Source organism: Nannobrachium achirus (genome assembly GCF_963921795.1).
Source record: "Nannobrachium achirus genome assembly, chromosome: 3".
Classification (NCBI taxonomy): Eukaryota; Metazoa; Chordata; class Actinopteri; order Myctophiformes; family Myctophidae; genus Nannobrachium; species Nannobrachium achirus.
In genome coordinates, this window is record NC_137812.1 from 25,358,761 (window position 1) to 25,386,705 (window position 27,945).

General features: G+C 42.6%; 1 protein-coding gene across 2 annotated transcripts; it reads left to right on the plus strand.

Moving 5' to 3' along the window:
* Positions 1–2,123: 2,123 nt before the first annotated feature.
* Positions 2,124–27,894, plus strand: abcg2b (ATP-binding cassette, sub-family G (WHITE), member 2b). Of its 2 annotated transcripts, XM_080721698.1 has the most exons (15): positions 2,124–2,321; positions 3,702–3,761; positions 4,900–5,017; positions 5,452–5,607; positions 6,738–6,895; positions 7,084–7,235; positions 10,046–10,138; positions 11,145–11,296; positions 12,461–12,612; positions 15,654–15,743; positions 16,087–16,211; positions 20,451–20,605; positions 23,585–23,674; positions 24,384–24,439; positions 26,870–27,894. In XM_080721698.1, the coding sequence occupies exons 1-15, from the start codon at positions 2,158–2,160 to the stop codon at positions 27,015–27,017; spliced, it is 1,869 nt and encodes a 622-aa protein (XP_080577824.1). In that variant the 5' UTR covers positions 2,124–2,157; the 3' UTR covers positions 27,018–27,894. The 2 variants fall into 2 exon arrangements, with proteins under 2 accessions (XP_080577824.1, XP_080577825.1); XM_080721699.1 differs by lacking the exon at positions 5,452–5,607.
* The last annotated feature ends 51 nt before the right edge of the window (positions 27,895–27,945 follow it).

Here is a 27,945-nt window from a genome sequence, read left to right on the forward strand (position 1 = left end):
CTACATGGAAGCACTCGCTCCCTTGCTAGCTTATAGCTTGCCAGATTAGACCTAGAACTCTCATGTTGTGAAATGTACTTGAACATATAGTGAACTTGCAGATTTGTCTGTCATCTTTGATCAAATGGCCTTTTTCCCTGAAATATTCTGCAACGTTATCTGAAATCAGTGGTTCTGGGACCCCCGGGGTCCTTAAGGGGGTTCCAGAGGGTGCCTACCACCAAAATGAGTAGATCGGGTACATTATCAGTTCAGTTATTTGAAAATAGTTGACCTACAATCTCACAACACGTTGCATCGCTTGTAGATCTGCTATTTTAGATCTGTATATATTTTTAATATCACAACATATTTTCAGATTGGGGATGACATCTCTTGACATGAAAACGTCTGAGAACCACTGGCCTAAATGGTATCAGGATGTGATGTCATCTTTAACAGGATGTAATGACATTTAGATTACTTGTTTTTTTAAATGAAACTTCCTCTTGTCTGGAGACAAACAGACTAGTTGTACTTCTTCTTAGAAACTATGCTTATTCCAGTAAGACAGACGTTTCATCTCCGTAATTATCCTCTCTCACTTTTATTTTCAGTCCTTTAATGCCAGCAGCCTCAGCACAAGAAATGCTGTGCATCAGCAGAGGAAGTGGAACATGCTGTAGTCAACTCATGGCCTCACTCAGCTGGGTGAGTGCCCCACCTACTACACATACTACTACACATTATTGACAATATCAAGAGCAGGGAACGGAGTCCCTCAGGGCTCTATAGACCTACAAGTATATTTTCGGTTTTCTGTTATTGTAGGGAAAGCTTTCGCTGAAAATAGCTGATCGACAAGCTCACAACGAGTCGCACGTTTTCCTCACAATATGGATGCTGGTGTTTAAGTGGTTAACATACCAGTTTGTAGATGGACAGCATGTGCTCCAAAGTCCAAACTACACACATGTATGTTGGTTTATTTAAGGAAACTACTCTATATATTTAATTTAAAGCTGCACTGCTACTTTCCACTTCTACCCCAGATAGATTTGAAGCCGGTTTCCTGCTTGAGGGCACAGTCACACAGCAATTTTATTCTATCTATTCTGCCAATGCATTTCAATGGAAATGGAGCAGTTTTTTGCCATTTGCGGATTTACACAAAATACATCAATAAATAAATGAAAACGCTCCATTCCCATTGAAAAGCCTTGGCAGAATCCATCGCATGGGCAGAATTAATGGTGTGACTGCACTGCAAAGTGCTGACATTTTTACCGTTGAGTTAATAGTCCTGGCCTGCTTGCCCAGATCCAGGTGTCTAGGCCAAGACATGACGACCAACAATAGTTAATTTAACCACTTAAACCCTGACCGGAGCCTATCTACAAGCTCAAGATGTGAAAGCTTGTTGATAGGCTATAGCCTATTCGGCAAATAGTTTAAGTGGTTAATATGGAGTTGTATTGCTTTGCTATGTTGTTGTTGTGCAAATATTTTGTTATGTTTTCAGTTGAATAGGTGAAAAAAGGCACCCTCTAGTGGATAGAAAATATACTCAGTGTCCATATTCTGGGGGTGAAAATAGCAGATTTTTCAAGCTCACACCTCATGGATGCACTTTGAGCTTGTAGATCAGCTATTTTCAGTTGAAGAGATTTGGTGTGGATTGACCTGGGGGACCCGGGTCAACTAAGCGGGCCTGTATAATATGGTTGGTTAAACTTAAAAGACTTTTGATTCAAATATAGGCTACTTCTAATTGTTTAGGCCGACAACACACACAGTTGTCCAAAATAATACAATATATTTTGTCTGGACAATGTGGGCCCAGACACATTGAGGCTTATTTAAACCAGCATAGATGACCTCCATTCCATCCCAGCCAAAAAAGTACAGTATTTTATGGACCCCAGTTTATGGGCCCATAATATATACAGTGTTTATAGTGTGATTGGCTTAGCCTTAGAATGAACTGCTTGGGTCATAGCGAGGAGTCAGTCCAAAGGTCTCTCTCTCGCTCTCTCTCTCTCTCTCTCTCTCTCTCTCTCTCTCTCTCTCTCTCTCTCTCTCTCTCCCTCTCTCTCTCTCTCTCTCTCTCTCTCTCTCTGTCTGTGTGAACAGTTGTTGTTTAGTTTCTTTCTGGTGTGTAACACGTGTGTGAGGATCATGGCTAAGGGGGAGTATGCTGTCCGGAGTGTCCAGCATGATTCTGAAGACTGCTTCCAGGACCACGGCCCAAGAGTCACTTTCAGTAACCTGCACTACTGTGTTCGGGAGAGCAAGGGGTTCTGCCGCGGAGGCCCGCAGAAATACATCCTCAAAGATGTCAGGTACAGCAGGACATGTAGACTGTATACTTGACTGTGAGTTTTCTGTACTGTGTGTGTGTGTGTGTGTGTGTGTGTGTGTGTGTGTGTGTGTGTGTGTGTGTGTGTGTGTGTGTGTGTGTGTGTGTGTGTGTGTGTGTGTGTGTGTGTGTGCGTGCGTGCGTGCGTGCGTGCGTGCGTGCGTGCGTGCGTGCGTGCGTGCGTGCGTGCGTGCGTGCGTGCGTGCGTGCGTGCGTGCGTGCGTGCGTGCGTGCGTGCGAGAGAGAGAGAGAGAGAGAGGGGGAGAGAATGTACTGTAAGCTCATTATCAGCTACCTGTGCACATTCTCTCCTGGCATTTCTCAACAAATAGAGGTTTTAACAGCGCTTCGAAACAATTCAAAACTGGAAAAAAAATCACCCTTTAATTGTGGATATCTCATTTTGGAAATTATGCTTGTCTTCTACTGTATAGCTTTTCTTAAAATTGTTAAATCTCTTTTTTTAAGGGATCATCGACGATTTAAGATTTTAAGTCCGACTTCACCAAAATCATACGTAGTATAATGGATGGCTGAATGGTGTTCAGTTGTTCAGCAAGTCCAAATCATCATAACATCTGATGAACTATGACTCAAATGATGAATTATTACAGTTGACAAGTGTTTAATAAGTCTGGGGGCAGGGACATGCTGGGCCCCTGATTCAGCCCGGGAAAAAGAGTTGGAGAGGCCCTCATTGCACGCTATAGAGAGAGATCTCTCTCTATATTGCTGCTGCTACTCAAAGATTTGCCATTTCAGATCATGACAAGTGACAAGCCAGTGGGCCAATTACATGAGTTATATTTTGTCGTTGTCGGGTGGAAACCTTGTATGTCCAAAACCGTTTGTTTTGTATTTATCATTTTTAAAATGATTTAAACTAGTGAAAACAGCCGATTGTGCTTGTAGATCTGCTGTTTTCACTACTTTTATGCGACGGCCTTGTATGATGAAGCAGGGCTTTGCTTTGTAAATTACAAATTTGAAACATGGAGTTCTGCCCGACAGTGACGATTTACTTTGTTGGCCGCCCAGCCCCCAAAATGGAACGAAGGCCGACATTTTATTTTATTTTTTTTCCTAATGGCCGGCCTGCACCAGCCGGGAATGGACCGGCCGTTCGGGAGTTGTCCTGCTTTTCCCAATGGCCAGCACGTCCCTGTCTATACATTTGTAGACACCTGCCATCAAAACCCATGGAAGGATTTCTGTAGATTTCAAATTATGAATGCAAAAGTGTCTATTATAACCTATATCTATATATAAAAAAGGTGCAGTATGATCATTCTTTTTATATGTTATAGTTCCTTATTGGTCAAGCCATTGTGCGTCATTGTCATTCTATGATTGTTTATTGCAGTGGCATTATGGGACCTGGCTTGAACGCTATCATGGGACCAACAGGAAGTGGGAAAACATCGTAAGAAAGAAACACACAGGCACGCACGCACTGGCGTATGCACACACACACACACACACACACACACACACACACACACACACACACACACACACACACACACACACACACACACACACACACACAAAACAGGAATGCCAAAAAATGTACCACTTCAGTTGATCACCAGTTTTAAGGAAAATTAAGACATAAAATAGCAAGTGATGAAAAACGTGCTAGTTATGGTAACTTGTTAATTACTATGAGTTAAAGAGGCAGTGCCATGATCCCCCCCCAAAACATGATGATCAGGAAACTTCATAGACACATACAAAACAGAAAAAGTACAAAACTATGGCACCACCTCTTTAACAATTCAGTGACATTAACAAATCACTACTTCTTTATTAAAGGAAATAGATCTTCATTGCAGACTCCATGAAGACCCGCTTAGCCTCAGGCTAGGCAGAAATAAGCCACTTGCTGCAACGGATCCTCATTGGTTTTAACTTTGTATTTTATTTTAGAACAAATAGACTGTTGCTTGAGCATTTCATGGACTGATGTAAATGCAGTTGTTCTCAAAGTGGTGTCCTGTCCGGGGACCTTAATAAGGCAGGGGTTCCGGGGCGTCCCCACTTTAACACTATATCATGTCGGATGGAAACCTCATATGTCCAAAACTGTTACTTTTCGTGGACTCAAATTCAAAAGTATAGCAAAAGTAGCAGATCTACAAGCTTTTGTGTGACTCTGTAGCATGGCATTAAGACAGACTGATAACGTGGATTCACTCACACGTTCCTCCACAACATCAGTCTGGACTTCGACACAAAAAAAAATGAAACACAGTCACTGATTGGCCAGGTCATTTTCGTTTTTTTTTAATACTCCAGACTGATACCGTGGAGGAATGCGTGAGAGTGAATCCATGTTATCAGTCAGGCTAGAAGTATAGGCCGTTAATTTACGAAAAACGCAAAAAGTTTGAATATGGAGATAAGAGGTTTCTGCCCGACACAACGATATACATCTACAAGATCACAATAATGTGTCGCCATCTGAAGCGTTGACATGAAAAAAGTTTGAGAACCACTGATGTAGTTATAAATAAATGAATACATGAATTCATGTTTTGTTGTCCTTCCCCGCCATGCAGGCTGCTGGATGTGATCGCAGGCAGGAAGGACCCTGCGGGGCTCCGCCAGGGAAGTGTCCTGGTGGACGGGAAGGTCGTCACCTCTGACCTCAGGCTCACCTCTGCTTATGTGGTTCAGGTACACGGGCACACACACACACACACACACACACACACACACACACACACACACACACACACACACACACACACACAGATGCGTGCATGTACACACACAATTTAGACATAAGGTGCGAAAGGTAGTAGCACAACATAAGCTCCACATAACGTCGTTGTCGGGTGGAAACCTTGTATGTACAAAAAACGTTCGTTTTGTATTTATCATTTAAAAAAGTATTTAAAATAGTACAAATAGTCATCTACAAGCAGACAACGCCTCGCACCGTGCTTTTCTCAGAGTTAAGGGATAAACGAACACTGAGGATATTACTGTGGCGCACGCACAAGCACGCACCCACGCATACATGCATGCCCACACGCACACACACACACACCTACATCATTCTCCAAGACATTATGGGCTTTAGTTTGGACACCACCCTCTGTCTCCAGGACGATGTGATGATGGGCACCATGAGTGTGAGAGAGAACCTCCTGTTCAGCGCCAACCTGCGCCTGGACCCCAAGCAGAACTCCTCCTCAGACAAACACAAACGAGTGGACGACATCATCAAAGACCTGGGGCTAACAGACTGTCAAAACACTAAGGTATAGACCACCGTTTCCCAAACACTGCATGGGTCGGGAGTCGGGACACATTTTTTAATTATTATTATTATTATTATTCAAAATATTTTCAAAAAAGCAATTATTTTCATGAAAACAACATTCAATGATTTTTCAGTAATTTCATGAAGAAAACAAAGAAAGATCTAAGAAATTCCATAAAGTATAACACATTTAAGACGGAGTGAAAAGGCTGATCTACAAGCTCACAACGTGGCGCGAAGTGACGCGTTGTGACGCGTTGTGAGCTTGTAGAATTACACACACAAAAAAAAAGACCCCTTTACCCATTTAGATACCGTGGTTTCACTACAGATAAGATATACTTTACTGCAGTTCCACAGAAGACGAAGTCATACATCATCATCTCAACAGCACAGTTTTTTAACACAACGTCGGTTAGACAATGGTGACATAATGTATACCCTCCCTCCCTTTACAGATATAATGTGTCAGGCCTAAGTGACTGGAAAACAGCTTCTTGTGACAGCATTGATGGACTCATTCACACACAGATACACATACATGTACAGTTGTACACACACACACACACACACACACACACACACACACACACACACGCACACGCACACATAGGCTATACATGCAGTACACTCTCACTTTGTTTATGATGCCAGGTGCAATATGGGCAATTGGGTAGGTGCGATATCATATCTGACTATGACAATGAATTGGGTCAGACTATTTTCTGTTCCTGTCGGTCTGATAGACTGGTGAATTTTAATCTCTGCCACAGAACTCTTTGCACGAAGAGTGATGTTTTCTGATGACTGGGACCCCATAGAATATACTGAATACTGAATACTGTTGTACAGTGCAGAACCACTCCAGGGTTCTCACAGGCTTTTTGACAGACCAATTAAATTAATTTAGACAAGAAAATACAAAGTAATACCCCGTTGAGATGGAAAATGTATATTTTTGTCATTATATTTCTTGTGTCAAGTAATTAAATTAGGCTATAGTCTTTATAAAGGGCCTATGAGATTATGAGGTTGAGAACTGTTGTGTGAGCCGGATTATTATTCATTATTAATAATTAAAAGTGTGTGTGTGTGCGTGCGTGCGTGCGTGCGTGCGTGCGTGCGCAGATAGGAACAGAGTTTCTGCGTGGTGTGTCGGGGGGAGAGAGGAAGAGGTGCAGTATTGGGATGGAGCTCATTACCGCCCCCTCTCTGCTGTTCCTGGATGAACCCACCACTGGCCTGGACTCCAACACTGCTAACTGCATCATCAGCCTCCTGCGCAGGTAGCCTACATCAGTGGTTCTCAACCTTTTCAGGCCGCAACCTCCAAAATAATCATGTTTTAACTGGGGACCCCCCCCCCCCACCCTGTCGAACACTAAGAGTTGAGGCATTACATTTTGTGTAACACGGTTCTATTGTGAAAATAGCAGATCTACATGCGTGCATGTGTGTGTTTAAATGTACACAGGCTGTCACGGCGGGGTAAGACTGTCATCCTCTCCATCCACCAGCCACGCTACTCCATCTTCAGACAGTTCGACCACCTGACGCTGATGCACAAAGGAGAGACGGTGTACGCAGGGGCTGCGGACATGGCCCTGGAGTATTTCACACAGCTTGGTACCAATGAAACATGCATGCATGCATGTATGAATCCATGTTCATTTTGTCGACTAAAACCATGCCGAAAAAAAAATCAGCGACTACCTTTTTTCACTGACGAAAACGAAATAATAACTAAGCTACTGTATGATGACTAAAGCTGAGACTAAATATAATATTGGCAATTTCGTCAGCAAATAAAAACTAGACTAAAATGTTATAGGAAGGGACTAGTGGAGAAGAGATTTGCCGTAGAAGGATTGAAAGACAAGTCGTTTTATGTTTGGTTGTGCTCGGGTGTTGCGCTCAGAAAATAGCAGATCTACAAGCTCACAACGTTGTGAGCTTGTCGGCTTTTCGGCTATTTTCAGCATACCACCAAGTGAATCAGCAATTATGACGCCATCAAGGCCCGCCAAAAAACATCTTTGTCGACAAAATCAACTGTACATTTAGTCGACTAAAATTGTATGACATTTACTTGATTAAACCTGACTAAAACTAAAACTTTTCAGATGACTAAAATCCCTGGCAAAAGACGTTTTCCGATTTGGGTCTGTGGCCAAATGCACATTCATTTGGTGGTACTTGAAAAAGTTTGAGAACCACAGACCTGCTGCTGCTCTCATGTTGCTGGACGGCATTTGTCCCTTTTCAGAAGTTATAGTTGCTGTTGCTGACCACGCAACAACCCAGTGTCTCATTCATTATGGGAATCAACCAGGCAAATCACTCAGAACAGACATGCCCCACCACCACCCGCTGATAGAGCTATCCCTCTGTCTCGTTGTGTGTTGAGACAAATTAAGCCACAGGCTCCACTCCTGTCCTGGTGGTGCCCTTCCTTCCATTAAGGCAGTAGTTCTCAAACTTCTTCGCATCCGGGACCCCCAAATTGATTTGGCCGCAGATTTGCACACACAGATTTGCACACATTTTCACAATCTTTCAAAAAGAACAGATCTACAAGCTCATAGTTTGTATACTATTTTTATATTATATGGTTATAATATAAAAAATATGGTTAAAGTGGTAAAATAAAAAATGACACAGATGCTTTCCCGGTCTTGAGGTTTAAGGAACTTCACCCTAACTCACAGTTGCACTCAACACCACAGGTTGAAAAGTTCTCCTACTGTAAGGTTGCTCTGCTGAGTGCTGACCACATTTTGCCAGCAGTAATGCATCTAGTTGAAACAACGGCATCTGACAGTATCCTATTAAAGCCTCCGGAATCCGGATTCTGTTCATGATTAATGCAAGCGTTCTTGACAAAATGCCTGAGCTATTATACATCTTATGCATGGTGCGAGAACCTCACTTATAGCAGCGCCACAAAGCCCCCGCTCACGCCTCTTAATCATGGCCCCACTTTACCAGATAATAAAACAAACGAGAGTCCCATTCCATTATTCCTGTTCCATTATTCATTGCGATTCGGGGCCTGCCTCGAAACACTGTGTTTTTCAGAGTGAGTGCTCTGTCTGGAACCTAAGCAGGACACTCAGTTAGAAGCGTCGGGGGGTCCAGGGCTAAAACTAGGAGCTTTTAACTTCAGAAACTGTAAAGAATAAGATACATATCGTCTCTGTCAATGGAAAAACCTTGTATGTCCAAGACTGACTTTTCAGGATTCAAATTCAAAAATAGAAACGGTACCACATCGACAAGCTCAAAACGAGCTTGTGGATCTACTACTTTTGATGCTTTTGTTTGACGCTGTCGCATGATTAAGTAGAGTGTTAAATTACAAATGAATGAGTGAAAATGTGGAGATAAGAGGTTTCTGCCCGACAGTGTGCTCAGGGTGGCTGTGAAGGTTTTGAAAGTCCTCTCATTCCAGTTATAGGGCCTCTATTCTATTTCAGAATCAACCATCATGGTTATGGTCCTTCTCCAGACATATAAAAGAATATACCTGTAGATCTATAGTGTTTGCCAGACCCAGGGGGTCGGCCTACAAAAGGCTTTGTCGGTCTGTCGGTCTGTCGGTCGGTCCCTCTTTTCCTCAGTGTGCCTGTGTTTGCCTCTGACTGCTCATCTGCCCCTCCCTTCCCTTGCTCGGCTGATTGCCTTGAGTGCCGTCACCTGTACAGGACCAGCTGAGTTGAGTTGGCTGACGAGCTGCTTGTCACTGTCCTGTCTTAGTCCTCTGCCTGTCTGACTGTCACTGTCCTGTTTTAGTCCTCTGTCTGTCTGACTGTCACTGTCCTGTCTCTGTCCTCTGTCTGTCTATCACCCCCCCCCCCCCCTTCCCCATGGATCAACACCTTATCGTGGTGGGGAGGTTTGCGTGCCTTAAGGATCCCACGAGCTATACCAGCTGGAGTCTTGCACTCCTGCCAGCGTCACGCTTGCCGGACAGGTCAAAGGAGAGAGGCCAGACTAAGATTGATCCACCCCCCCCCCCCCCCCCTTCCTTGCATTCTGATTTTCATTGCGGGTCTGGCAGAACCAGGTGACCTGGTCTAGTTTTACCTCCTAGTTCTTATGCTGATGTGATGTTAAAAAGAAAAATGAAAAAAAGTATTATTTTCTCTCTCCCTAGACCCTTGTGTTGTTTGTTGCAAATATTTGGACCCTGTATTGTAGCACTTATAAGCAATATAATTAAAATAAATGTATTCTTATTAAATTACTCCGAAGAGTCCTGGATTACTATTTTAGTAGGTTAATTGGCATGTTGCTATGGTACTCAAAGACCAAGTGAATAATTGTGTGTGTGTGTGTGTGTGTGTGTGTGTGTGTGTGTGTGTGTGTGTGTGTGCGTGTGCGTGTGCGTGTGCGTGTGCGCGTGTGCGTGTATGTTGCGTGTGTGTTTTTTACAGGATATCAAATTGAGTCATTTGACAACCCTGCAGATTTTTTCTTGGACATCACAAATGGAGAGGTCAAGTCCACACGAGAATCACTTTCTGCAGGTACGCGCATGCATGCATGCACGCACGCACGCGCACACACACACACACACACACACACACACACACACACACAGTGGTACATAACATTACAGGAGATTACAGGGCCTCTTACAGTTGATGACTGCCATAAAACAGATTAGTAGGTGCTTTCTGCAAGAAGACATCCTGACCTGCAGTGGCAACATTTCAAGTCCGACCGTCGTGGAATTTGGCATGTGATATCGTTATGTCCACACACATTGTTCAAAATGTAGCTCATAAGAAACACATCACCTCAGATTCACAGACACCAATTCATTCTCTCTCCAAATATAGAGGCTATGAAAATGAAATGAATGTTTACCGATCTAAAGCTCACAAGGTGTCACATTGTGAGCTCGTAGATCTGCTATTTTCAGAAGACTTTTATAGATATACATTTGATAACTAATGAAATGGGACAGTCTGTATAATGAGTGAGTGCTTTTACTTTTGTACTTTACTATTTGATAGCATTACTTTTGTACAATTTTGAATAGCAGTATTGATACTTTTACTTAACTTAAATTTGAGTACTTTTTTTGCATCTGCCTACAATTGCAATTTCAAAGGTTTATTGAATCGGTTTATCATTTATCAGATGCTTTAGTCCAGCATGACTTACAAGGTGCATGGTCAGACTGCCTGTACAGTAACATCAGGGTTAGAGGTTGAGCATTTAGATTCAAACATATTCCAACTTTACACTCTAACGTGGCTTGTGGAAACTCCAAAACTGTTACTTTTCAGGATAAAAGTCAAAAACTTAAAAACTAGCAGATCTACAAGCTCAAAATGCTTCGCGCCAAACTTTCGAGCTTGTGGATCAGCTGCTTTTGATGCTTTTGTGTGACGCTGTAGTGTGATCGAGTAGGGGGCGTTAATTTGTGAAACAAAAAACGTTAAAAAAGGGAGATACTGTTAGAGGTTTCTGCCCGACAACAACGATATCCCACCATCTATTTCCTCTTGTCTTTCCACCCATCAGCGGAGGAGAAGAACCCGTTGGCGCTGGCGTACCGCCAGTCCGCCATGCACCAGACGGTGTGCCAGGAGCTGGACAACGTGACGCGGTCCGTAGGGGACGGGCTCAAAGATAACGGGGAGAAGGCCGACTACATCACTTCCTTCTGGTATCAGGTCAGCTGCTTCCTCTGTCTAGAGGCACTGCCCGTGGGTCCCTTCATTCAATTACCAACTCATATATCGTAGGGTGCCCGGGTGGTGCAGTGATAAAGTGCCTGAATGGGTTTGAATACACCGTGGTGCATCAGTCTTTGTCGAGCGTCTAAATATGAACACAATTCACTCTTTGTTAGCCTTCTGATTGGTCCCTGACTGACCAACCAGCAGGCTCTATCTGCCTTGTCTCGCCCTAGTTCCGCCTTTTTATGTTGAATTTGCTAAAACATAATTTTTGGAGAAATAAAAACATTTAAAACATGCTGAGTCACTATAGTGCCATTGAGCAGCTCCAGTTTACTGAAGCCAAATTTGAAATTTGAATTGACACACAGAATAACAATACAAAACAACTGAATTACAATGGTAGTGGATGGAGTGTCCCACCGAATGTCCCACCAAGACACAGCAACCAATGGGTGTGAAGAGGTGTGGGACAGCGGGCGGGACTTGACAAAGGGTGAATTGGCCTGTATTTGGGGGAGGGTCATAATTGTCAAGGCATGTACATAATCCTACGGGCTGGGGACAGAGTCTGTCAGAGTGTTGGACGGGAGGAGTATAGGACGAAGGCTCTATGTCCTCCCGGTGGGGGCTCCTCACTGGGAGGTGAGTCAGTATAGGGTACAACAGCAGTGACAACACACAAATCATTTGGCATAATGACTACATTGTGGAGAAACTCCTATATCGTCACTGTCGTGTGGGAACCTTGTATGTCCAAAACTTCGCAAGCTGTTGTTCATTAATTCTTGTCCACTGACGGATGTAACCACTTTCACAGTCAGTTTGACATTGAAATCAATTAAAAAGAAAATATGGAGATACAAGGTTTCTGCCTGACAGCAACGATATGCTGCATACATGAATGCAAAGTGTCCCAGACTGAAAGAAAGGCGTGATATTGAAGTGAGCCTTTCACATCGGGGCGTGCTGCTGTCTCCTCTTAGCGTGTCACTGCCTTGTTAAATGGGCGTGTGTGCATTGAACGCTACAGTGCATGAGCCCTATGTTTACAGCTGTAATCTGGTGTCATCACCATAAAAAGTATCTCTTTCCCCATCTCTCTTTCTGTGCGTGTGTGTGTGTGTGTGTGTGTGTGTGTGTGTGTGTGCGTGTCAGATGCGTGTGGTGTGTGCCCGTACAGTGCTGAACTTCCTGAGGAACCCCCAGACCTCCTACGCCCAGATGGGTCTCCAAATCTTCTTTGCTCTGCTGGTGGGACTCATTTATTACCAGATGCCTCTGACGCTTCCAGAGGCCATACAGAACAGGTAGAGTGTCCCACTGGAACCCCCTTCCTGCATTGTTACAAGAGGTCTGTTCTCTACAGTATCTCCACCGGGCCGAAGGCTATATACGGTGAGGATTAAAGCAGTGTTTCCTAAACAATGGTCCGGAACCCATTTGCGGGTTCAAATTCAAAAGAATTTTAAAACAATAAACAAAATGGGTAATAATAATAATAAAAAATAGCTTTAAGGATTTATTTATTTTTGTCCAATCTGTATGGTAGAGTATGTTAATTGCGACTGTAGGTCACAAAACCTGCAGATCATGTCTGTCTGTCTGTCCGTCCGTCCGTCCGTCCGTCCGTCCGTCCGTCCATCCGTCAGTCCGTCACGTCAGTGTGATTTGATGTCTTGATTACATCAGATCCCTGATGTCATCAATACACGTCCTTTATGCCCATATACGTATGGAGATCTCTGATGTCATCAATATTAAGCCCATATCTGGGAGTGATATGGACATATTGTCAGTCTCATGTGGTCTATGATGTCAGACATCTATGATGTCAGATGTCAGTCACCTCCATATTTGAGAAAATATGGCCACATTTTGTCCAACTTAAACAACCAACCAGGTCTGTGCAATTTTTTGGTTCCATGTTGATCCCATGCTAAAGCGCCAGCACTCGCCCAGCAGTCTACTGTCACCCAGGCGTTTAGGCCGTCTTACAAGTCAGAGTTCCCACGGTCATGAAATTCCTGGAAATATTTTGAAATGAGAAAAATATTTTTCCAGTACTGGAAAAGTTTTGGAATTTATCAAGGGTCCTGGAAGGTCCTGGAAAAATAGCTAAGCATTGTATTTGGTTATTGATTTTGTTAATACCTCTGAACATGGGCAAAATTGTCAAATATTAGAGGCAGAAATTGTGAAAATAGCCGATCTACATGCTCACAACGCCTCGCGTTTGCGAGGCGTTGTGAGCATGTAGATCTGCTATTTTCACAATAGAACCGCGTCATACAAAATTCCTCAACTCTTAGTGCTCGCCAGGGTGCCGGGGTCCCCAGTTAAAACATGATTATTTCGGGGGCCATGGCCTGAAAAGGTTGAGAACCACTGACATACACTACCTGTCTTTGGGCATTGTGCATAGGAGTAAGCGACCCGTAATTGGGCTGAATTATTGTTATATAGTCCTGGAAATCGGGTTAAATATTCTGGAAAAGTTTTGGAAAAGTTTTGGAAATTAATTGGTAAAAATGGGTGGGAACCCTGTTCTATTGAGACATGTGTCTAGGTGAGACACAACATGACCTTTCACACAGTCAGTGGTGTAAAGTAACTACGCAAGTAGATTTACTTAAGTACTGTACTTAAGTACACTTGTTATTTGTACTTTACTTGAGTATTTTTTTTACTTCTACCCCACTACATCTCGGATCCAAATATTGTACTTTTACTCCACTACAGTTATTAACTAACTACGTTAGTTACTAGTTACTTTGCAGATATTTTGAAACCACTTTGGTGCTATTTTATACTGTGGCTATTTGAAAATAGCAGATCTACAAGCTCACAACACGCCGCGATGCGACACGTTTGTAAATCTGCTATTTTCAACACTTTTGTACTTTTACTCATGTACATTTTGAATTCTGGACATTTACTTAACAGAGTATTTCTATATTGCAGTATTGTGAGAACCTTTTCCACCACTGGACACAGTCCTCTTTCTGGTTTGACACACATTTGAACCTGATGGTCAAGATTAAATGTATCCCCTGGACATGCAGACAGCTATTAGCTCAAAAGTTAAAAAAAAAAAAAAAGTCTGCACTTGTGCAGGAGACCCGGGATCAAATCCGGTGTAGAAGAGGAAAGTTAGCGCAGCTTTAAATCTACAAAGAACATCTAAGATACAGTCAACATGGCTTTGCACTGACGAAAACACAGGTAGGATGAAGACATAATAGTTCTCTTTCCATTCTTCTTTGAATGTTCAGTATCCAATGTCAGCTTTCCTCTGTAGACTTTCAGATGAAAAACTGTCTCATGTTTTAAAAAAACAAAACTTTGTTTCACATGTCTTAAACAATACACGGTTTCTCTCCCTTCTCAGACGAGACCTTGAACGATGAAACGGCTCTTGTTTTGAAGGGAGTATGATGATGACAGTCCAGATAGCTCTTTTTCTTTCTTTTGGCATTTTTGATGAGCTAAATATCCTCCAAAGTGACACACTCAAGGATGTCTCTCTGCTCTCTCAATACTGCAATGCAAAACAATAATCTGAGGAGTGAACTTCTCACAAGACAAGTGCGACATGAATGTGGAAAGAATATCCCCTAACAACACATGCGAGCAGGGGTGTCACAAGGGGGGGGGGGACTGAGTGACTAGGGCCCAAGTTGGAGGGGCCTTAATTATTTTATACTTTAGCTATTGAAAAATAGCAGATTTACGTACAAGCTCACAGCGCTGCGAGCTTGCAGGTCTGCTATTTTTGAAAAGTCGTGAAAATGCAAATCTTTGAATATATGTATTTTTTAAGAGAACATTTGTAACTAACATTTTGCTTATGGCGGGGGGGGGGTCCCTGGAACTAAATATTTTGAGATGGGGGTCCGTGGCCAAATACATATCATTTTGGGAGTCCTTCACATGAAAACGTTTGAGCACCACTCACATTGAAACATAGGTTTTTAAAAAAAACATAGAAGGATTTGATATAAAAGACTTGCAAAAAATGTGTGTTCCCAGTCCCCCCTCGCCCTATGAAAAACATTCCTGGGGGGCCCACAGTGAACCCTGTGTACCCAGGGCCCAGAATTTGGTGCGACACCCCTGCATGTGACATGAATGTGGAAAGAATATCCCCTGACAACACGTGTGAGAGCAAAAGTGTGAGAAGAAGAATGTTTATCAATGGAGATAATCTCACCCATATAATGCTATCTGTGTGTGTGTATGTGTGTCTCTCTCTCTCTCTCTCTCTCAATCTCTCTCTCTCTCTCTCTCTCTCTCTCTCTCTCTCTCTCTCTCTCTCTCTCTCTCTCTCTCTCTCTCTCTCTCTCTGCAGGAGTGGTGCATTCTTCTTCCTTATCATCAACATGGTGTTTGGGAACCTCTCTGCTGTTGAACTCTTTATCAATGAGAGGGCAATTTTCATGTGAGGCCGCGAGAAAGTGTGTGTGCGCGCGCGTGTGTGTGTGTGTGTGTGTGTGTGCGTGCGTGCGTGCGTGTGTGCGTGCGTGCACACGCTTGTGCGAGAATTATCATGTGTAGTGATTACCACATTTTTTTTAGACCAAAAGAATCTTCATTTAGTACATGGTTCTGGAATACGGTTTGACTATAAATGTAAATTCTCTGTGTGTACGTGTGTGCGTATTTGTGTGTGCGTATTTGTGTGTGTGTGTGTGTGTGTGTGTGTGTGTGTGTGTGTGTGTGTGTGTGTGTGTGTGTGTGTGTGTGTGTGTGTGTGTGTGTGTGTGTGTGTGTTTGTCTTCCAGCCACGAGAACTCCAGCGGATATTACCGTACCTCTGTCTACTTCCTATCCAAGATCTTTGCTGATCTGTTCCCAAACCGCATCCTTCCCATCTTCGTCTTTTCATCCATCGCCTACTATATGATGGGTAATGTCCACACGCACACACACACACACGCACGCACACACACACACACACACACACACACACACACACACACACACACACACACACACACACACACACACACACAATGTCCACTTACACACATATAGGCCTACATACATGATGGGTGATGTGATGATGTCTTAAATGTCTCTATGAATTGAATACACAGGACTACAATGGAAACAATGCCTCAGGGCTTTTTGTGTAGTCCTTTGACATGCTACATGATGGGTAATGTGCATGTACATACACACGTGATGCGTAATGTGCACATACAGTGTATAGGGCACACACTAGCCCTATACACTAGCCTTGCGTTGCAAACACAAATTGCTCTCGGCAGTGATATTGTCTGGCTAGGCGAGGCTACACACACACACACACACACACACACACACACACACACACACAACGAGCAGCATGTATTGTGCATTTTCAACACAGTCACTATGAAATCCTGTTTAGCGAGATCATGGCGCTGAAGGATGGAGAGATAAACAAGGGCAGAGGGAGGGGGGGTGAATGGGGAGACGAGGATGAGGATCTTTGTCCACCACAGCCGAGTCAAGCGGTTTGAATCCTCTGTGGTACGAATGCGTGAATCAAAACAGCATCCTGGATCCAACAATGGAACAAGGGGAGAGCGCTTGTTTTTGGTGGAGATGATGGAGGCGCGCCGGCGTTATATTATAAACACAATCTGATCTAGCTATAACAACAATCACAACATAGGCTATTTATTATAATCACTAATTCACTATGAAGTGTTTTTATTAATAATTAAAGTAAAAAGAGTCAAATAACAAACAAGGACAAATTGTTCTGCCCACAACCTTATCAAACCAAACTACTGTAAAAAATTAGGCCTATTATAACTATGATAATGGTTCTTAACTTCTTGTAAGTCCCAATTATTAAGTATAATACTTGACCTTATAAATATAGAATGTTTATTATTATTTCTTGTATTAGGCCAATATGTTATGAAACATCGCATGTAGGCCTATTATATTACGAGTGAGCTCTCGGCACCTCCGCACGGTCCAGGCGAATACAACGGAGCGCTCCCTACCTCCGGTTCAGCCAATCACAAGCTTCCATTGTCGGATCCGGGATGCTGTTTTGATACACGCGGTACGAACACAACAGGCTCCATGCACAGCAGCCATATTGGAAAGAAATCGGGCCCCTTCCTTACTTCCTTTGCAGGTGTTACCAATGAATAATAATAATAATTGCGACCATCTGTCCCATCTAGCGCCACCATCTGGCCGATTTTTGAAAAACACATTTTTGGACACTGCTCCTACAGATTTTGCTCATGCAAAGCGGTACACAGTATATCTGCAGTCATGACATCAAAATGCATGTGTCCCATCTAGCGCCACCATCAGGACGATTTTTTCAAACACATTTTTGGACACTGCTTCTACAGATGTTGCCCTAAAATCACAAAAAGCGGTACACAGTATGTCTAGAGTCATGTCATCAACAAGGATCTATAGTACCGTATAGCGCCACCATCAGGCTTATTTTTACATGCGACCTGACCGTTGCTTATCTCCTGATTAGGGAGTCTTTCTCGTAATAATAAAACGTTATCTGTATAGCACCTTTCATGACATGAAATGCTACTCAAAGCGCTTTACAGAGCAGAAAATGAAGCACAAGTGCTAACAGAAAAAAATACATCTTATATATACATTCCTTTAAGAGCCTCATCCCACTTCCAAGCCCATTCACGCCCACTTCACGTCGACTTCAACTCATAGCTAGATCAGATGTAGCTAGATCAGATGTATGTCGGTAGAACTCTAACACCGCCCATACCCGCTGATTCGCGAGCTGTCGCCATGGTGACCGCCCTTCATTGGCTCGCTCACCCATCCCCCCAGGCTATGGGGCCTGCTGCAACATTCCAACACTCCCCCAGGCACATCCTCTGCGCGCGTGTACAGAGAGAGAGAGAGAGAGAGGAGAGAGAGAGACAGGGAGGGGGGGGGGGGCAATCTTATAATTCGCTCCAACGGCCCATGTCCTTTTTTATATGCAAATCGCTATTTCATTGTTTTATTTGTTGAAAGGTGTGAATAGAGGTCTCATTAAAATATACACTCCATGTATTGCAGTGATTATAGAGATAGTCACGTTTAAGTAATTAGTGCCGCTACCACCCTACAACGGCCGCTTGTGTGTGTGTGTGTGTGTGTGCGCGCGCGCGCGCGTGCGAGTGCGAGGCGAGGGGGGCTAGACAGGAGCGCCGCTTGCGGCGCGACTTTCTAGTATGATTACAATAAAGCAGAGAAAAATAAAAACATAAAGCTTTATAAACAAGCAAAAGAATCAATCCTAAACACAACCGGGAGCCAGTGTAGCGACGCTAAGACTAATATGGAGTAATATCTTCTCTTATCTTAGTTTTGGTTAAAACTCAGGCTGCTGCATTTTGAACAAGTTATAATCTGTCAGTAGTTATCTTTGGCAGACCAGAGAGAGAAGTGTGTTGCAGTAATCAAGCCGAGAGAAAACAAAAGTGTGGATCAGCGTTTTTGCATCGTCTAACGACAGATAAGCTCTAATTCGTGCAATATTTCTAAGGTGAAAGAAGGAAATCTTCGTGACAAGATTAATGTGTGTATTAAATTTGTATTCAGCATCAATGATCACCCCCAGGTTTTTTTACAGAGGTGTTACTTTCTTTAGCCAGCAGGTTACCAAAGGCTCTGTTCCATTTGTAGCACAATGGTTCTCAAAACCTTTTCATTTCAAAGACTGTCATAACTGTGTACAAAAAAAAGAAAAATTATTTACCCATACTACTGGTCCATTTAGTTCCACTTGTGCACTCTCACAGTTACATACCCATAAGGGCCCATTTGGAAACCCCTCAAGGAACCATGAGGGTCCCTGGAACCCACTGCTGTAACAGAGTGTTTCTAGTGAGCCAGCATGCACAATATCAGCACCCTGACTCTGTTTGATCAGAATGGAAAAGAGCCTTCATTAGCACCATTAGGTTTTAGCACTGTTTTACTGAGGTAAGGTTCAGGAATAAGGTTAGGTTTAGGCATAGTTTTATTGAGGTTACATTTGTGGCAAAGCAAGACGTTTTGAGCTTCTAGATCTGCTACTTTTGATGCTTGTGACGCTTTGTAGTATGATCAAGTAGGGCGTTGATTTACAACAAATAAAACACAAAAAAGTTAGGTTTGTACCCCGACAGTAACGATACAGCATACTGTAACTTCCTTTTATGGAGCGTTCTGCTCACTCTTGACTCCCACCCAAACAGGCACGTGCGCACATAGACATCAAAGGGGGCTTGAGCCCCTGCCCTTTTACCTGTCTGTAAAAGTGCCCTCTCCAGACCATGAATGTGTTTTTTACTATGGTTAAAGAAATGCAAATGCCCTCTTTCCATGCCATACCTGAAGGCAGCATTCAAGAGAATTACCTTTTCCAAACTCTCCTGAACTTGAATGCAGCCTTTTAGGGGACTGCCCATAAGTCCGAAGGTTCATTAGTCCGAAGGTTCATTAGTCCGAATTTAGTTAGGGTTACTGAGGTTAGGGTTAGGGTTAGGGTTAGGTATGTTGAAAGAATTCCCCTATCTGTGTAGAAATCCATGCCGTTTACGCCACATCTCCAGTACTGACTTGATTATGCTTAGTTCAGTGTGGCAGTAAGCACCGAAAATAGCCGACCTCCAAGCTCATATCGAAGCTCATATCGAAAACAATGCGTCGCACTGCGACACGTTGTTTTCGATATTTTCACCAAAAGGCCCTTTTAGGAATTTTATTCATGTATGTTAGGGGAAATGATCTTTCCTATTTGATGGAGGAACCGGGAGTAGGGTAACTGCTTTTTTTCCCTTTTCTCTCTCTACGGTCGTTTGTCTGGCCTTGTGGCATAGGAGTCTGGATGTTGATGTGTTGTATGTGCTCTCTGTATCATAGTTATTTTATATTCTTATGTGTTGTGTTGATGTCAGGTGTTTTGCTTTTTGTATATTGTATGATTTTTTGTTTTGTCTGAATTTTGATTGTGGTCTTTTATTGTATTGTATATGTGGTTTTGTGTGTCTTTAAAAAAAGGAGAAAAAAACTAAATAAACATATTGTTAAAAAAAAAGAAAAAAAAAGGCCCTTTTAGAAATTTCAGCCCCTGCCTCTCTAACATTCTTCTCTGCACGTCCCTGCACCCTGCACCCTCCAGGTCTGAAGGCAGCGTTCACCGCCTTCCTGTGCTTTGCGTTGACCTTGAGTCTGGTCAGCCTGGCAGGGGTCAGCCTGGCCTTCCTGGTCTCCGCCAGCGTCTCCTCCTTCGCCATGGCCAACATCCTCATCGCTCTACCCTTCGTCTTCATGATGGTGAGACACAATGACACACACACACACGCACACACGCACACACACTGAGGTATATCAAAGTGGATCAAAAACTACATATTCTTATTTATGGTTAATATGCATCCACATAATTAATTTGTTGTTACACGCTCCATTTTGTTGCGTTTGGGATTACAATGCAAGCAAAGTACTAGGCCTAAGTAGGCCTACATTTATGGTCTGGTTATGTCCATACTTGTACAAGATGGTACATCCAAGTCATTGTAACACCTTACGCTAACGTACACACTCATATGATGGGTACATGCAGGTTAGGTAAGAATGAGCCAACATATGTTTATGTAAGTGACTGACCAACAGCTGGGGTCGCTCTCATCCTATTTGTGGCTCTTTTCAAGGTTTGGGTCAAGATAAGCCCTGTAATGATTGACAGAAATTAACAATATAAGTAACTCTGAACATGTAAGTTTAGAGTGAGAGTAAGAGAGTGAGTGAGAGTGAGAAGTTTAGGGGTGAGGTGTGTCTCGCACTGAGCGAGCCGATGGGCTCGTTCAGTCTCCGCTGCTCCGCTGTCTCTGTCTGTCCAATAAACTGATGGAAGAACTTGATCACCTGCCTGCGTCTCTTGTCGCCTCTCTCCAGCACAAGGCTAAGAACTATGCACAGCAACTTCGTACTTATGAATTCAGTCTAATATTTGTGTCAGAACTCTCCGATGTAGTGTTTCCAATACACGTCAGAATGGTGCCTTGAAACCCGTCGTCATTGGAGCAGACGTGTTCCACTCCACACGGATGGACTTGTTCCGCTGCATGCGACAGAACCAGAGAGTGCGAAGTCTGTGTATTTTTTTTTTCTTTCTTTTTTCCCTTGTTGCATTGGGACGGTGATTTTTGAGCGCTCACCAGATCCAGATCCAGATGCCAGGTCGTGTTCCTACACAGAGGAGGCCACCACGTCACCTGGGTGGCCACTGGAGCAGTTCTGTGAACCAGGCCAGTCTTCCTACAGAGATGGGGACGCTGCGGACCACCACACCAATGGAGAACATCAGCTGATCTACGAGCACGTACCTCGCAGGCTCTACACCAGTTCCTGTGATGATGCCACGCTTCGACCTCACCGATGCGGTGATGATATGATAGTGTTAAAGGACAAAAAAGAAAGAAAAAAGGGAGGATAGGACAGACTTCTGTGGGCAATGGACAGCAGTGGCTAACACCATGAAGGGAGGCCAAGGTGCAATATGGGCCATTCCTCCATATCAGCACCAAGGGAGGCCACTGTGCAATGTGGGCCTCTCCAACTCCTTTTGCTCGGGCTGAATCAGGGGGCCAGCATGTCCCTGCACACTCACAGGATACAGAACTCAACTCTGCTCGTAAGTGAGAACACTGACATTTGCGAACATTTACGAAAAGACTGCAAGAGCATTATCGAAGAAGAGATCAACAATTCAAGACCAGATGGATGGGTTAACATGTTTGCTGTACATTATAGGTTATATTGTATATTTGTGATGATTGTGATTTCCACTACAGGGCTATTGGCAGCAATTGGCAATATAGTGTTGTGAAGGAGGTTCTTTTCACTCTCTGGTCTCTTGGTTTTAATGTGGATTTTGAGTTTCTCCGCTTTTTATGGCGTGGAGGTTTTGATGAACATGATGACTAGAAAGGGCGGAAGGTCCCTCAAGAGTACATGTTTCATTGTGGTATTGTGTCTATGATGTTTATGATGTTTATTATTTTTTGGCATTTTAGCTCAAGAGTTTAAGGAAGAACAGAGAGATCCTGCACACTGAGAGTAACACACAAGTAGATGAGTGGACAAAAATATCAGGCGTACGACTGGTTCAGTGCTTTGCCTTCTGCAGTCAGTCGAAGTTACGCATCAGATGTAAGACGGCACGTCCAGTCTCCTGATATTTATGTCCAAATAATAAGTTTGGACCTACATGTTTTCACGCTAATGATGTGACGTAAATCACCTGTCTTTGTGACAATACAATGTAATCTTGATGTCCGTATGTATGTTGATCTATCTTTCATACTGTTTTTGTTCCACTTTTTCTGGTGTTGAGACATAGTGTTTATGTCTCAAAGGGAGGATTTGAGGTATATCAAAGTGGATCAAAAACTACATATTCTTATTTATGGTTAATATGCATCCACATAATTAATTTGTTGTTACACGCTCCATTTTGTTGCGTTTGGGATTACAATGCAAGCAAAGTACTAGGCCTAAGTAGGCCTACATTTATGGTCTGGTTATGTCCATACTTGTACAAGATGGTACATCCAAGTCATTGTAACACCTTACGCTAACGTACACACTCATATGATGGGTACATGCAGGTTAGGTAAGAATGAGCCAACATATGTTTATGTAAGTGACTGACCAACAGCTGGGGTCGCTCTCATCCTATTTGTGGCTCTTTTCAAGGTTTGGGTCAAGATAAGCCCTGTAATGATTGACAGAAATTAACAATATAAGTAACTCTGAACATGTAAGTTTAGAGTGAGAGTAAGAGAGTGAGTGAGAGTGAGAAGTTTAGGGGTGAGGTGTGTCTCGCACTGAGCGAGCCGATGGGCTCGTTCAGTCTCCGCTGCTCCGCTGTCTCTGTCTGTCCAATAAACTGATGGAAGAACTTGATCACCTGCCTGCGTCTCTTGTCGCCTCTCTCCAGCACAAGGCTAAGAACTATGCACAGCAACTTCGTACTTATGAATTCAGTCTAATATTTGTGTCAGAACTCTCCGATGTAGTGTTTCCAATACACGTCAACACACACACACACACACACACACACACACACACACACACACACACACACACACACACACACACACACACACACACACACACACAAAGAGTTTTGGCCGTTTCAGTGTTAAACCATTAAAACTGGGAAAAGCATCTGCGTCTTTTTTTATTCTAACCACTTTTAACCATCATTGAATATGTTGGCTATTCCCCCCTATCTTCCCTTTCCTCAAGGTGTTTGGGGGGTTCCTGGTCAATCTGAACTCCATGCTCAGCTGGCTGTCATGGCTGCAGTGGATCAGCATCTTCAAATATGGACTGGATGTAAGACATTCATGAGGGTGTGGTTTGGTGGGCAGTGAATGAGAGGGGTGGTGGGGGCGGGGTGATAAGTATGATAAGGCCTTTAGTCACTTTTACCAGTGGTCCATGATGGCATAATTACAGGTGAAAATGTTTCTTACTTATTGATTGAATTTAAAAAAAAGTCAGATATTATAAAAGGTACAGTCATGCAATAATACAATACAATAAATCATCAATAGGAGCTATAAGCGCATATTTACAGAAACAAAATGGGGGGTATTACTTTTGGCAAGCTAGAATGTGCTCTTTTTTTGAAGGAGCATATTAGGGAGTCACACTTTTTGATGGCTGTTGGTAGGGTATTCCACATTTTGGTGGCATGATAGTGGAATGAATTTATGTGCCAAATCTCGGGGGGAATGACATCAGTGGAACTCCCTCTGGTGTGGGTGGGAGTTTCTCACACCGTTGAAGTCGTAGTAGTGAGTAACAGGTACATGTGGCACCTGGTCCCCTTATGAGTATTGAAAACCAGACCCTTTGCAAGTTGCTGTACCCTAGAGGATTGTTTGAAAGAAGCTATAGCAGTTTAGAGCGTGCGTGCGTGCGTGCGCGCGTGTGTGTGTGTGTGTGTGTGTGTGTGTGTGTGTGTGTGTGTGTGTGTGTGTGTGTGTGTGTGCAGCGGATCAGGATGGTTTTCTCAGCATAGTCTCTCTTCTGTTCTCAGGCCGTGTTCATCAATGAGTTTACAGACCAGAAGTTCTACAGCAGCAACACCACGTTGTGAGTACACTACACCAGTGGTTCTCAACCTTTTCAGGCTGCGACCCCCAAAATAATCATATTTGACCTGAGGACCTCCCACCCTGATGAGCACTAAGAGTTGAGGCATTACATTTTGTATACGCCGCACAAACAAACCAACTCCCTGGTGCCTGTCTGTCAAAAAACAACTCATTCGTATTCTTTGACTAAGAGGTCTATTTCATCTTCCTTTGAATACTTACAGACCAGCAAACACAGACAGAGAGACACGTACAGACACTGATGACACACAGTGTTGATGTAGAGTTTGTAGACAGATGCTATCTTCTTTGGATAGATGCCAACTAAAGTTGTCAAATAATTGTAGTTGGGGTTAAAGAAAAGTACAATACAGATTGATTACTTCATTACAATAGATTTTGATTTAAATAATCTGTTAAATTGATACCCTACAGTTACAGACCCTTATGGATCTGTAACCGTGAAAGTATACAAACGGAACCAAATGGACCTCATGGATCTGTGACTATACATTTCGGGCCTTTTGAAAATGTCAGATTTACAAGCTCACAATGCGTCGCAATGCGACACGTTGTGAGCGTTGTGAGCGTTATTTTTAGACATGTTATACATTTCAAATCTGGTAGCACTTTACAATAATGACCAGTTATAAATCATTTATAAACATTTATAAGCAGTTTATAGATGAGTAATAAACATGAACAAACTGTTTATTGACATTTGTAAATGTTTAACTAAACATTTATAACTGTTTTAAACATCATTTACATGTTATTAGTAAGGTATTAGTAAGTAGTAAACTAATCATGAATAAACCATTTATATACATTTGTAAATGCTTACTAAATCATTTATAACCAATCACATAATGTGTAGGTAGGAATGCATTTACAAATGTCTGTTAAGGTGACCTCCATGTGTTGTTCATGTTTAATATACGCTTTGTAGATGTTATCAAGAGCCCTAATGTAAAGTGAAGACTATTCATTGCAACCGTGAGGTCGCAAGTTACTATACAAACCTCCACGGGATGTCCGCCCGTCCGTCACGTCACGTCACGCCACGCCACACTTTTGGCCCTACTCTTATCTCTGGCACCGTTGCCCCTATCCATGCCAAACTTTGCACACACTCCTTGGCTGCCAAACCACAACCTCCGCCCCTGATTTCTCACATGCCCCTCTTCTAGCGCCACCATGAGGTTGCTTATCTCCCAATTAGGGAGTCTTACTGGTTATTTACATCTGTCGTCTGTTAATGTGGCCACCTTGTTTGTTCATGGTTATGCTTTGTAAAACATTCCTTAAATATCTATAAATCATTAGTAGATGTTATCAAGAGCCCTAATGTAAAGTGAAGACTATTCATTATTTACAACTGTCTGTTAATGTGGCCTCCATGTTTGTTCATGTTTAGCAGTTTGGCAAGTTTGGCATGGATAGGGGAAACGGTGCCGGAGATAAGAGTAGGGCCAAAAGTGTGACGTGACGTGATGTGATGTGACGTGACGGACAGACTGACAGAGGGACTGACAGACAGCCGGGGGAGGTTTTCATAGTAACTTGCAACCTGATGGTCGCAATGAATAGTCTTCACTTTACATTAGGGCTCTTGATAACATCTACAAAGCGTATATTAAACATGAACAACACATGGAGGTCACCTTAACAGACATTTGTAAATGCATTCCTACCTACACATTATGTGAATTTTAGCATTGGTTATAAATGATTTAGTAAGCATTTACAAATGTATATAAATGGTTTATTCATGATTAGTTTACTACTTACTAATACCTTACTAATATCATGTAAATGATGTTTAAAACAGTTATAAATGTTTAGTTAAACATTTACAAATGTCAATAAACAAGTTGTTCATGTTTATTACTCATCTATAAACTGCTTATAAATGTTTATAAATGATTTGTAACAGGTCATTATTGTAAAGTGCTACCTGAAAGGTAAATGAGTACTTTCTACATTTGGTACTTAAATACATTTTGATACCAATAGTTTGTACTTTTTACTCAATACATTTTAAATTCCAGACATTTGGTGTTTCTACATTGCAGCATACTTTTACTCAAGTAAAGAAATGTAGTACTTTTTTCCAAAACTGATTGACTGTTGCACCCCTGCGTACTTTTTGTCCTTGCTGCCAGGCACGTGCACATACGCTGGGGTGGGGGGCACCCAACAGCCAGTTGAGCTTCAGACGCCAAAATGTGTTGCAGCAGCCCTGATCTCCAGTATTGACTTGATTATGCTTAGTTCGGTGTGCTATATCACGCACCGTAAACAGCCGACCTCCAAGCTCCAAGCTTGGAAGCTCCAAGCTCCAAACTTGGAGGTCTGTTATTTTCGATATTTTCACCAAAAGGCCCTTTTAGAAATGTCATTCTCTGCACGTCCCTGCTTTCTGCAGCATTACAGGGGAGGTGTTTCTTCGGGCTCAGGGAATAGACTACTCTCGCTGGGGATTCTGGCAGAACCACGTGGCTCTGGCCGGCATCATAACCGTCTGCATGGTGCTGGCCTACGTTCAGCTGCGACGAATCAACCGCTGGAAATGATGCAGTATCCCTCTCTCTCTGTCTCTCTGCTCCTCTGCCTGCCTACCCCCAAGGTTATTAGTGCTTTGAATCTTTCATTATTATATATCTTTTTTATTATTGTTTTATTTTGATTTCATGATTTCCACTTTCAATGTTCTGATTGGTTTTTAAAATGGGGGTTTCTAGTTGAGTTTAGATTTTGTGTTATTTAAGAGCCTCCGTTTTAGTTTCGTTTTTATTAGTTTTAGTGTTTGTTTACTCGAAGAGATAGCCCTGAATGACCATAACACGTCTGTAACTCTGAGAGTGTACAAATGGAACTAAATGGACCCGTAAACCATTTGTACACACTCAGTGTTATGGGGGTCCTTCACATTTGAGAACCACTAGTAGGACTCCTAATATGCCATAGTGCCATAGTAACACGTGTCAGACTCTGACACTCTGAAATATTCTGAAGAAACCCTGGAGACTGACATTCAGTATTTGGGTCTTATGAGAATAAGAAAATTATAATTGTGTGTAAAAAAGAAAATCTAACATTTTACACAGACAAGACCAAGTCTTGTCACGGACACGTATGTCCGTGTACGGAGATGTTGATGACCCCGTTTTAGGTTGTTTTACTTTGTTTTGTAAGGGCACGGTCACAATTAATACCATTGTATTAATCCGTCCTCATTGGTAGAATAAAAGTGCAGTGTGACTGTGCAATATAAACACATCAGAACTTCATTTTTAGTTTTCATTATTTTGTTAGTTTTAGAGAACTTGCTGTCTGCACAGTAAAATACTCTGTGTTGTGTAGATCAGTCTAGCAATCCCTCTATCAACAGTTCAAAGCAGTATACAGTCTATCGACATAATAACTGTATGAAAAGCAACCTGCACATTATGAGAAGAATGACACACTTCAAAGCAAATTCATACTACAGTTATTTGGAGG

Excerpts from the sequence above, each read along its gene's own strand:
- abcg2b (XM_080721698.1), top strand. The coding sequence starts at position 2,158 with ATGGCTAAGGGGGAGTATGCTGTCCGGAGTGTCCAGCATGATTCTGAA. Across the intron at positions 16,212-20,450 it reads CATCGCCTACTATATGATGG|GTCTGAAGGCAGCGTTCACC; the intron begins GTAATGTCCACA and ends TGCACCCTCCAG. Across the intron at positions 20,606-23,584 it reads TACCCTTCGTCTTCATGATG|GTGTTTGGGGGGTTCCTGGT; the intron begins GTGAGACACAAT and ends CCTTTCCTCAAG.